The 12,791-nt window shown below is 45.4% G+C and overlaps 1 protein-coding gene across 1 annotated transcript in view; it reads left to right on the forward strand.

The window, feature by feature from the left end:
• EVA1A (eva-1 homolog A (C. elegans)) overlaps window positions 1–2,099 on the forward strand; it is a 211,094-nt gene extending 208,995 nt beyond the window's left edge. The window contains exon 8 of the mRNA XM_010584275.1: window positions 1,729–2,099. Coding sequence (XP_010582577.1) covers window positions 1,729–2,099 — 371 coding nt within the window. The remainder of the gene's footprint in view (window positions 1–1,728) is intronic.
• The last annotated feature ends 10,692 nt before the right edge of the window (window positions 2,100–12,791 follow it).

Consider the following 12,791-nt stretch of genomic DNA (forward strand, 5'->3'; position numbering starts at 1 on the left):
CATCGGAGCCAGGCCTTCACTCAGCCAGACTGCTACAAGAGCCATTGGCACATCCTTCATGTCTGCCCTGGTATCTTCTCTTTTACCTTTGGATTTTTGCTGTCTCACTTTTGTCAAAATGTCTTAGCTTAAAACCTCTGGCTTTGGTCTCACTTGACTTTCCAGCTACTGCTGCATTTCTCTCCTCTTTTTTTGGACTTGTTGAATGCATCTGCTGCAGTCGTCTTCTCCGTTTTTGTAGTCAGTGTGTTTTTTTCCCCTGTGCCATCCACACCAACCACTCTAGCAACAGCCTCCTGTTTTATTATTAGCTGGATTTCAGGCTACCATGACATCTTCCTCTGCCTTGGCTTGTCAGTCATCTTTGAGATTTGTTTAGCAGGAGAGAAGTGAAGAGCACAAAGGTGTTTTGTCCCTATAACTGTTCCATGAGCACCTCCAGGCATTGAACTATGCATTGCCTTGAACTGTGCACACGTCAATGTTTGGGCTCTTACCACAGAATCAGGGAATAATTTAGGCTGGAAGGGGTCTCCAGGGGTCACTTGCTCCAACCCCCTACTCAGAACATGGCTAACTTCAAATTTAGATTCAGCTTTGAAGTTAGAGCAGGGTCTTGTCCTGTTGGGTTTTGAATATCTCCAAATGCTTTCCCGTTCATCTTCTGCAAACTTTGTTTTAAGGAATCAGCTGGAGAGGGCAGTTTCTAAAAGCACAGTGGGGGGAAGTGAAGGTAGAGCAGAGCCTTTTAGTTACAGAGATCTTTTGGGGCCGAATGTCAGGCTCTCAGCTGGTGGGAACTGTTACAGCTCCATCACTGAATTCAAGGGAATAAGACTCACTTGAGGAAGTGACTCCGTCCTTGAACTCAGGACTCCCAACAGACACAGCAGAGTAGAGCTGGCCTTGACACTTCTGCTTGGTTCACCTTCACCCATTCAGCGTACCTATAAACTGAGATGATTCAGCCTGGGGGAATTGCAGTAACAACATTTATCATAATTATGCTTCTAAGTAGTCCCATGAACCAAAAAAAAAAAAACCAAGGTGGTAAATAAACAAGACGACCTAGTTTAAAAGGCATTGTGGATACTTTGGAGTCTTGTTGTATCACCTCTGAAATGTGGCTAAGCAAGATTCATCCTGTTAGTGCACTGACTCCAGCTATGCTTGCGTAGCACAAGTATACAGTTTGGTGGTCTGGGCGGAAAGCCAGCACACTTGCCTTAGATAAGCAAATGAAACCTATGAATAAATAGTATGCATTTTCCATACTGCGAGGCTTCCCATTTCAGCCGGGCCACAGCACAGAGAGCATATAAAGCTTTGTAACCATCTTTATTCCTGGTGGGATGATAATGGATGCGACAGCAAGATGCACTTAGCTGCTGCTGGGTGTGCAGCACCCTGGTGTCAACCCCGCTCATGCAGCCACGGGAATTAGCATTTAATTCTGCAGGCTGCTCCTCCTCCTTCCAGACAACTCTGAGACACGGCTGCAGTGAACCCACGTTCTGCATGCGAGCAAATGCCTTGGCAGCAAATGCACCGCTTAAATTCCCCTTCCTGATTTCCCTGGGGGGAGAAGGCGAAGGAGTGCATGGAAGTAAAGCAACCATTAGAAATTGTGCCCCTCCAGAGACCATGGTTGGTATGCGCACAGAGGAGCTGCATGTGTTTTGTTCTTTTAAGGGTTGTTCTTGACAATAATTTCCTTTCCCGTTTCAGAAAACCCCGAGCGGGCCGCTCTGTATTTTGTCTCCGGAGTGTGCATCGGACTCGTCTTGACCCTGCTGGCCCTGGTGCTAAGGGTGTCCTGCCGAACTGACTGCAAACGCTCCTCCGCCAAAAAACCTCCTCGGGAGCGGGAGAGCGATAGCGACAGCAGCGACAGCGATGACGATTCGGACACCACTTCGGACCTGTCAGCCCGCAGGCACCGCAGGTTCGAGAGGACTTTGAACATGAACGTCTTCACTTCGGCGGAGGAGCTGGAGCGAGCTCAGCGGCTGGAGGAGCGGGAGCGCATCATCCGGGAGATCTGGATGAACGGCCAGCCGGACATCCCAGGGACCAGGAGCCTCAACCGCTACTACTAAGCGATGGGGAGTCCAACCGTCCTGCCCTGCACCCCGGGGCTTCTCCACACATGATAGAGGAGAGGGAGGGAAGGAATATTATGTGGGTGTCTCCCCTTTTCCTTCCAGGCGTGCTACCTGGAGCAGTGTGGATGGACAGCAATAAAGCTTTCCCCGTCTCCTTCTCCCTGACATATTGCTATCGCCCCTCTTCACGGACACTTTCTGGTTTCAACAGCGGCGGTTGCCAACTTCATTTCTTAGTAGCAGGCAGGAAGGTGACAATAACAGTCCTCCCATGTTGCGACATGGAGTTTGGCGTGCTGCGGTACGAGTGCTCCTCTCTTGGCTGGAGAAAGAAGTTGTCCAGGTTTCGGTGTTCATTTAAGGTTTTTTGGTTTCCCTTTCCTGAGGACTGTGGGAGAATCGTGAACAAAACGACAAATCTGGAAAGATGATTTGGGAAGGGAGGGGGAGGTGCATCCTGACCGATTGTCTTGTGACTTCAGAAGCCACGAGATTAACCTAATTAAAACCCAACGGCAAATATGACTTGTTAAGAACTGGGGGATGGGGGGGAGGGGGATTCTTCCATCGTGAAATCATCTCGGTGCTTGGATGTTTGCCATAGTGTATTCAGTTATTTATGGCTGTCTTTTCATCTTCCTTTTCAATGGGAACATTTTTTTTTTTTTTTTACTGACACCTCAGGGATAAAATCCTATTATTTTTTTGAGTCTGTTCTCCCTGCTGGCCCCTGCCAAACACAACGCAACCCACCTCCAACAGTGAAATTATGGTAATATAAGAGATGTGTCAGTGACTGGTGAGAAGTTAACAACCTCAAAGAGGTTGAAAAGGGTTTTCTTTTTGTTTTGTTTTAAATATATATATATATATATTTGAAGATGCTGCACAGGAATGTGCCTTATTCTTTTTTGTTGTTGTTAAACTACATTTTTCCTATGGATAGCAATGCACAATGTTTTATATATTTTATTAAAAAAATAAAAAAAATAAAAGGTATATGTTTACCAGAGGAAAATGGAGACAGAAGAAGCCACGTATGACAACAGAATGGGTAATAAATGCTAAATAAACTCTGGCTTGCTTCAATACTTTTGAATTTGCATCCTCACTTTTGGCATAGGTGTTGCTCAAGGGAGATGCTTTGGAAGACTAGCACACCTCTGCAAGCAATCAAGGCTGGCAACTTCTGCCTGCAGGAAGCTGGAGGCACTTTGTCCTTAGGCTGCAGCCCATTGGTCTACTTCTGTGTCGCACATGGGCAGGAGCAGCTGAGCAATGTGTTGGTCCTCACGGGGCCATCCCAAAGCCTGCCTGCACCAAGGGCAAGAGTCCCAGTGATTTCATGATGCTTTGAGTCTGTCCCCCAGACCCAAGTTGTACCTGGGCCAGAAGCAAATGTTAAATGAATGAAAAAATACGTGGAAAAAAGTTGAAGTATATTTTAGTGCTCCTTCAGTTGTCCCATGGAGGGTTCAGTGGGATATCACCACCTACTCACTCTCAGGTTCACATCACTTCAGTCATAAAACTTGGTGTTTTTCAAGTCTGTATGGCGCTGCTGCAGCCTGCAGGGCTTTGGGATGTGCTCCTCTTGGGCATGCTTATGACTTAAGAGTTCACAAAATGCCAGCAAAGCAGGTAATGACCAAAAGCTCTGAATGCCCAGAGCTTTTTCCTAGCCTTGAAGAGAGATGAAGATGGGTGGACCTGCCCACAAGATGACTGGGGATGTTAGAGTGGGATTGCAAGGGTTCATGTGCTGGGCCAAACAGCTGCATGGTGGGACAGACCCCGACACCAAGGGCCTTCTTGGCACTCTTTGTAGTCACGGTGGGGCTCCTTCTCTGGGTGAGGAAAGCTGCATCTGAAGTGCCGACAACTTGGCTTTTGCAGGGTGAGAGCAAAGTTGAGTAACTGCAACTGGTGGTACTGGCAACGTTAGAGATAAGGCTGGCTAAAGAGAGGTGGCTTCGCCTGCGAAGGCAATACTAGTACCGCAGGGTGATTCCTGGTCCTGGTCCCATGAAGGTTCAACTGGAAAGACTCAGTATTGACCTGGGATGTAATTTTGCAGCTGATATTTTGAAATAAAGCAGGAGGCAGGTCCCAAGCCCTGGATGCATCGCCAGATGCTCTGCTTTAGCTGGAATGTCGAATGCGCTCTGCTGAGGGTGTTGAGGAGGGAAATGACAGAATGAGGTCAGCGGGATCAGTTTTGTTGGCCGTGTGTTTTCCCCTATAACAAGATACAGTCCCTCAACCCTGGTGATTAAGGGACAGCAAATTTTCAGATTTAGAGTGTTGTGTCCTGGGACATAGCTTGCAAAACTGATTTTAAAAATGCTATAAATGAATGGATTTATGCATATGATTTTCCCAAATGAATTTTTTTGACCAGAGGAAAGAGCAAGTGCAGTAAGTCTGAGTGTATCTCATATGCAACTGAGGGATTAAAATATCTGCTTCAAATGTAAATCACAACTGAACCCAAGTTACAAATGGATGAACAATGCTCCCTTAGCATTGCTGGTACTGTTGTAAATCTTCCAGCCGAAGCTTGCAATACAAAGGAGCAGGTTGCTCATGTTGCTTTTCAGAGTTGAACAGACAAGCCCAGCTCAGCCTTGCCCTAGGTAAGAAGATGTAACAAAAGTAGACTCACTGTCTTCACAGCACATGCAATACTTTTAGGTACCTTCTAGCTCCTTTTGTCTCAGGGCCATGCATTTCTAAAAAGGCTTTGATTAAAGAAAAAGAAAAAATACAATCCTTTGAGCTACCATAAGTAAAAGACTTCAAGTCATTCTGTAACTATTTCTGGATTTCTCCCCAAAGTGCTGACTAGTTTGTCTGGGGGAAAAAAACACAATCAAGATTCGTGGGGCAGGAGTTGGTGGTTTTCCTTTATCAACTAACGGAGCAAAACCACTCACCTGGAGTATAGAAGAGCTGGATTCACTGTGGGAGGGGGTCAAATCCATATTTCTCACCCCACAGAAGAGTATCTTATGCACAGAGAGCTTTGGACTTGTCTGGTTTCAATCTTTTGTGTTGTACTCACCATGTCATATGAAACATTTAAACACTCGTAGAGCCCAGGAACAGAGGATAAATGCTTTTCCACCAGCCTAATGTGAATCCCTCTTGTAGGAGGTTATGCATAGCTCTGCTCTCTTACTTCCATGTTTATTTAATTTTTTACATTAAAGTGAAATATTGTTTCCAGAATAACACTGTTCAAATTCCCCAAGACAGATAAAGGAGTTGAAATCAACTTTTCGTGTTTCATGAATGAATTTCCTAATAAGTGACCTTTTGGATAAAAAGATGCTGAAGTAATTTTCCATGTGAATCTATTCTTTATGCCTCAGTTTGCCTTTATAATTTTATAACAGAGGATAACAGAGCAATCCTGGACTCTGAGTTGCTTGGCCAGTGGGTGATAGGGAGAAGCACATGATTCTGTATTTAAAGGAGATGGCATGGCAGTTGCCATGTACTGTCTGCTGTGCTGCAGGCTTATGGCAGGTGAGCCTCGGGAAGTGACGTGCCTGTGCTACATACCCTGACACTTTCACGCTTCTACAAATTACAGGATACTTGGATTAGTAACCACAGTCTTTTAATTACAGTGTGATAACTCGTACCAAATTAGCTTTGTAAATGAATGTGATGGGTTGGAAAGTTAAGGGTCATACTCCTGGGAGAAGCTGAACACGTGGAAACGATGGCTCAGACTTCCGAAGAGTCAACCGCACATTCGTCATCCTCCTGTCTGGTGGGATAGATGGGGCTGGTTACAGAAGAAGTCACCGTTGTGTATGGAGAGACTGCAGAGAGGTAGGCTGTTCCAGTTAGGTACCCACTATGCTCTCCTATTCGCTCCCCATCACCCTTGACTTCTCAGGGCTGTGTTCACCTCCTGCTATCGTCCCGTCCATCGGCACTGACCTCTTCTGCGGACCTGTGTTCAATGTACCCTGAAAATCTTGGTAATACGGTGTTTGCTGCCTTTCCCATGTCCACCCTGGTGTTCATATCCTCGATGAATTCCAGCCGGTTAATGAGGCGTGCCTTTCCCTTCCAGAAACTGCAGTACCACTACTTAACCCCTTGCCTGCCATCTTTCCCGGCACCCCAGGGGCTACACAAATAAAGCGAGCTCACTTGGTCGTTGTACTGCTGGGATGTAAAGCATATGCTCGTAGTGCTGTGGGGAATCTGAATTTCCTCTGGTGCTGCACGCACTCTCTCGAGTTTCTGGAGGCATCACAAGCAATTAATCATCTTAGACTGGCCCAGAAATCCTTCTGCTCACAATCATTACTGAGGTCTTTGTCATAGTGAAATTTTAATAATCAGGACTGAGTTTCTAGTGTCCTTAGATACCCCCCCCAAAAATTCTCAGTGTTGCTTGCCTTGCCTTGACCACTCATTAGAACGGGTGCAGCTTGCCCCTTCACGTAGTTTCCTCACTTTTCCCTTTGTCTGTTAGTCTATTTCTGTGGTTGTCTCATGGACTGTCAGTTAAGCATAATTCACCAAAAATGCACTAATGGTTTTGGTTCATTACACTGCAGCTCACCATTATGTTGCAGTATGTGTGCATTTGCTACATCCCTGGTCTGAAGGTCCTCACTCTGAGTGGATGTGCTGATTTAGTAGTATTTAAGCAAATGAGTTGATTCGGGGATTTTCAGTTACCCACCACTGAATGGACCTATTCCAGCAATGCTGATGTAATTGTCACCATTTGGAGTATAGCACCAGGGAGCCCCGGGTCACTGGTGCAATGTCACTGGAAGTTATGTGTTGGCTGAACCATGACCACCTGAAGGCTGTCAGAGGTGAGGTGTGTGTGCGATGGATGCTCTGGGAAGTGCATTCTGGTGGACACTTGCTCATATCATGAAAGCCTACCAGTTCCCATGTGGGACTCTCCAGGATAGGTGGACTTGGCTTTGTCCTCAAAGCTAGAAGAGTGCAACTGGCCCATGATTTCCCCTGGGAGGTGTCTGCTTGCTGAGAGGAGGTATGAGATACATTCCTTGGTTGAATGCCTCGAAATACAGCCAGAACAACTCCAGAGGCAGGTTTGATGATGTCAACACTGATTCTCTTTTCCCTCTCTCTCTGATCACCAGTAGGCAGCTCAGGAAGGTCCCCAGAAGGAGAGGAGGTGCTGGACCAACGTGTTCCACAACAAATCTCTGATCAGATCATTTAGCAGGTTGGGAATGGGTGACAAGGGACTCCTGCTGCCAGGCCTCTAATCACCAAACAAGGTTTCCTAGTGCTGAATCTTCAATAAGAACCAAGGGAATGGAGCCACTGTCTTCTGGCAAAAGGCTGTTGACATAGTACTAGGGCACTGTGGTCAAGACCATGAGTATGGCCAGGCATCCGTGATCTCCATCACTATTACTACAACCCGTCAAAAATGGCACAATTTGCTGGCCTGCTCTTCTGGGACCAGTTCCTGAGGGACCTGAGGGACAGTCTGATTTTTCAGTGCCAGAGAAGTCACTGATTTGGGGTGTGGGAGTAGACTGGTGGTAAGTTACCCATCTACATGCGTCAGTGGTGGCTTCACAGTGCACTTGTGTGCTTGCAAATACATGGTTGCTTTCCAAACCACTCCGTACCGTCAGAATCATCCAGAAACATTTAAAAATATGGATGTATTTTTTAATTCAAGAAATGACCACCTGATTTTATGCTTTGTTTCACCTGCTTTCTCCTTTTCCCTTCCATCCCAATGACAAAATGAATTGGTAAAACTAAAGCTGCAGCATCACCTCCCAAGACTTAAGCAAATCCAAGCAGGTCTTATTTTTTCATTCTACAATAAAGGAGTCTAAAGTGCTTTGCAAAAATACTCAGTTGGGGATTTTGTTTTGTTTTGTTTTAAAGAACTTAAATTAAAAAATAAGTTCTCCAAAGACTATGTCCCGTTTTCTTATCAGCTATCCTTCTAGAGGAACTTCTAATGAATGGAGGGGAGTATGACATTGTGCTAATGACCAATCCATCATTCTTTGGAAGCATTTTTCTCTGAGATGTCCCAACTCCCCCTACGTTACTCCTTTGCTGAGTAACCTTTTAAAGCCCTCCTCCCGTTTCACCCCTAGATTGCCCATGGCTAGGACTGTAAATTGCGGCAGACCACATTCCTGTGGCTGATCTCTCCTCCTTCTGTTTCTCCTAGCTGGTTGTGGACCTCTGCTACCTCTTTTCCACTTAGCTGCTGAGGAAACCCTTTTTTTCATGGCACTGGAATGGATCTTGGCTTTCATTGGTTCATCTGTTGTTCTTCTGTTGAACAACATGTGGTTTGGGGGGTGGAAGGGAAAACCCAAAACCTGGTTTTGGATTTTTTTTTTTTTCTCTGTTGAAGGACATTGTTCTGAGCAAAGCTGGGTGACTGCAAAGGAAAGCAAATCCTCATGTTGAGGTTGAGCTTGAATAGGGCAAATGCAGTCTTGGGGGGGACCTATTTCTGCCAAGGCTTTGCATCCTTTGCCAAATACAAACATTGCCACTTTGGCACCTCCTGAGAACTTCAATAATTTCTCCTGCATAATAAGCTTATGTTTTTGGAGCAAACACTTTCTGAGGACAAATAGTGACAGCAGATAGGAACAAAGTCTAATTTCTTTCTTTGAGCTATGAGAAAACACCTTTCCCTTTCCATTATGACTTCATGAAGAAATATAAGCTATAATGATGTGATGGAAAGTGGCATTTAAAAACCCTGAAATGGGACATCTAAGTGAAAAGGTATCTTTCTTTACAGTTTCTGGCAGAGTATTGACTTGGCTTGTTTATTTTCTGGTTGTGTTTGGAGTCTGACGTTACTCTGTACCGTGAGTGAAACATAAGCTCCCTGCAGCACTTTTCTGGGGATGTGGTGCCATGCTGGAAAAACATCCTTTGGCTTTTAAAAAGGCAGTAATTTGTACATTACATTTCTTGCAAAGGTCTTTAAAGGCCCCTTTTATGTGGAATGATCCTTGCCTCATTCTTGGTGTAAGGGGACTTTTGTTTAAATGGATGAATTGTTTCGAAGGGACAGAAGTAGTTCTCCTTCCTCCAGCTCCTGTGTTTTTGGAGCCTCTAGACCACCCAGGAACAGCAGAGCTCAGAGACATCCAATGCTTTTTCTAAACTGTTCTTTGTACGAATTGCTTTCCTTTCTGGAAATAGCACTGTGCTGCTCCAAAGTAACAGACCCAGCCATATCTGTGAGCGTTGCTGTTTCAGCCCATAGCTGTCCTAGGTGTCCAAGTTCCCAATGTGATTACAGTACCAGTAAAGCATCTGTGTATTTCTGGCATCTTTAAAAAAGACAATTTAAGAGAAAAAGTTCGAGAGGGCTCGAGAAACCAATGTGAGTCAGAAATGGTGACTTTGCATCCAAAACCAATGCAGGATTTTTCTCCTGGAACTGGAAATGATCTGGCAATGACAAGTTTGTTTCTGAGAACTGACTGAAAAACAAGAAAAAGTGATTGCTAATGATACAGCCTGAAGACTAAGGAGCTTACCAGACCACACTTCCAGAGGATGCTTTTCCTGGGAGGGAAGATCGAGTGCTGTCTGACAAGACCCTGAAAGCTGCCACCCACAATCTCGGTGTACTTTTGAGACTCCTCGGATTCTTCCTGTGCTATAGCAGCACCTCAGCAGGCTTCCCCCTCTGGATCTATGTCAGGGTTTACAGTACCAGTGATGCTGGATCCCTTAGCAGATTGCCTTGCGGACCAGGGGAGGACTAACACCACTAGCACAAGAAGGGATGAGGCTGGTGGAGATGAGCCTCTTCCCAGGCTGCTTGCTGAGGGCTGGGGTCCACCAGGGAATGGGCTACTGCTCCTTGGTGACCCCCTTCTGCTCCAAACACATTTGTCTACGCACCCTATGCCCCTCTGTGCCCCACACATGTGGGGCAGCCAGGAGAGCAAACCTCTGAGATCGCCTTCCCACCTCCAGCCCTGCCTCCTCCCTGGCGGCAGGATCACGACTTTCCCTGCATGGGGGGACCCGCGGAGGGAGGAAAAGGGCAGCAGGGAGACAGGCAGCAGCATGGGAGGGCTGGGGGGATATAGATGTGGTCATCATCTGGGGTTCCTGAGGAGAGGAGAGGAGAAGGCATCAGGAACAAGAGGTTTGGGAAACAGAGAGTCCCTTGACTCTAAGCACCCTGCTTCCCAGGTCCCTCTCCCCAACATCAAGGCCTTCCAAAATCCATCCCAGCTGTAGTCCTTCTGGGGGCTCGTTTGCCTGGAGGACAGTCTCCAGTAGGCTACATGGTCCTTTTGGATGAAAGCCCAAGCCTTAAAAGTTTTATTTACACAACATGACCCGCTTTCAGCGGTGAATACTTTTTCTGGTGCGGAATAAATCCCCTCTATCTTCCACAAAAGAAATACCTCATTTCTTCTTGTAAACAGCTTGGCGTGGCTGGTGCTGTGTGGCCAATTCAGTTCACTGGTGGGATGTGATTTACCACAGGCATATTTATACACTGGCTATAAACTATACTCAGTTTTCCAGGATGGAAAAGTGCCATTTGAATGTGAACTAATTATATTTACTTCCTTATTGTAAATTGCCATTCAAAAGCAAAACCAGCAGTGACAGCAGTCAATGTTTATGTCTCATACACCCACACAGACCTCTTCCAGTGAAAGAATGAAGGAGTAAATAATTTCTGAATGTGTCATTTTGATTTGGACCATTTCTAGTTCCTATCAAGTTATTAAAGTGCCAGAAAAAAAATAGGTTTTGACGGGTAATCTGGAATGTTTCAATTAAAAATTGCCTCAACAGGGATGAGTTGAGAAACCCAAACTAACCCTTTTCCACAAATCTGTCTTTTTTTTTTTTAAACAAAGAAATGTTTTGCTGAAACCTTTTCAGCTAATTCTACTAACCAAGAGCCAATGAAGCTGAAGCTAAAGTCAGGCTGGACATAATGCAGACTTTTAAAATAACAGCAATAATTTAGGATTGGAAGAAATTAGCATGTGATGGTTTCTATGTGATGGGAATTTTTTAATCAGAGTAGGGGATTACTGAATGACATACTTCCTTCTGGATCAGATGGAAATTCAGAGAAGGCCTTGACATATGTGATACAGAAGTGGTATTAGATGGTTTGAACAGCTCCCGCCAACCATATAATAAATGGCACTGAGACCCTCTCCCACAGGCAATACACTGACTTCAGCAAAATGCTATGGCCCACATACTGGTAGTAGAGCAACCCAGCAATGGCATAAAGCTATTCAACACCCTCTTCTAGCTGGTGATCCTGCCCATGGGGTGAGACTTCTGTCCCTGAGCAGTAGCTGGCCCAGTGAAGGGAAGCTGGCTTGTTATAGAAGTAGTCACTGGAGATTTTCCTTTTATTTCAGTGGTTGAGGAGCTGAAAGTCCTGGGTTCACTTTCTTGGCATCATGCTGATGTGCTCACTGGGGGCCCCTGATGGGCCCTGGGTCCCATCAGTCTGGCAAGCGCTTGCCAGTATTTACAGACAGCATTTACATAGCACGGAGAGGAAAAATGACATTTTGCATTTGAAGCACATCTTGGGGCTGAGAGAGAGGAAGGAGGGAGAAGCTGGTGTGTGCGAGGTGCTTTCTCTGCCACCACTCAGAGGTTAAGGACTCTCCAGCCATTCTTCTCCTGTGAAGACTCATGGTGTGGCAGAGGTAGGTTGTTAGTGAGGCCGTGTCCCCTCTCCTCCAACACCTGCGAAAGCCCTCCAGGCTGTTGGGATGAGGCACTCGGAAACAAAAGCCGGACTGAAGGTTGACAGCCACCTTCAAGTATCTCAGTGAATGATATCATTAATAACATGGTTACATGCTCTGGTTTCATGACTGCAGTGAGTAATAATGAGGTATTTCTTTGCAGATAGTGCTCCCTCAGGCTTCATTTCCCGGAGCTGTGTGCCAACCACCTATAAAACTCTATCATGGCTTGCAATGACTCCTCCTCCCTCTTTGCAGAGTCATGGGAGTGTTGGGGTGCTTTGCAAAGAGTACATTCACAATGTGCCTGTGAGGACAAAAAGCATGATGTTTTTAATGAGCATGCCCATTTCAGAGCTGGGGGTAGAAAGCAGGGGGAAAAAAGGTAAAAAATATGTCTTTACCTTTGGTCATACATCATGCAATGGTGTTGTGTTTAGTGCTTGACCACTATCCAAAGAGGTTGACCATCTTTAGATATCTGCCTAGTTCAGCAGACAAGACAAATATAGAAACATACACAGAAGCAATGCAGGTGTGCAGGGGGATAATAAATGACAGCCAGCTTTAGCGTGTAGGTGGGAGGTGGGTCAGTAGGACTTGGATTTCCTATTTATGTGTTCTGAATATTCCTTTAGAGGTGCTTACATCTCTTTTGAGCATATAACTATAGCCAAAATAAGATATTTAAGATTAGACTCTGTGAATAACTCTGAAGAAATTCTCTGCATCTAAATGCCCTATGAGATCTGCTGTACTAAGTATATTCACTGCATAGCCAATACAATGAAGACATTGTGCTCATTCAAAATAATACAATGGTTGGGACATTTGACTTGGAGAAGGCAGATATGGGTTGTTTTAGCTCTGTCTTAGTCTAGTTAACCACTGATAGCAGCAAAGGACCAAATTCAGATCTCTGTGA

This window comes from Haliaeetus leucocephalus, unplaced genomic scaffold, assembly GCF_000737465.1.
Source record: "Haliaeetus leucocephalus isolate CR32 unplaced genomic scaffold, Haliaeetus_leucocephalus-4.0 Scaffold964, whole genome shotgun sequence".
NCBI classification, from domain to species: domain Eukaryota; kingdom Metazoa; phylum Chordata; class Aves; order Accipitriformes; family Accipitridae; genus Haliaeetus; species Haliaeetus leucocephalus.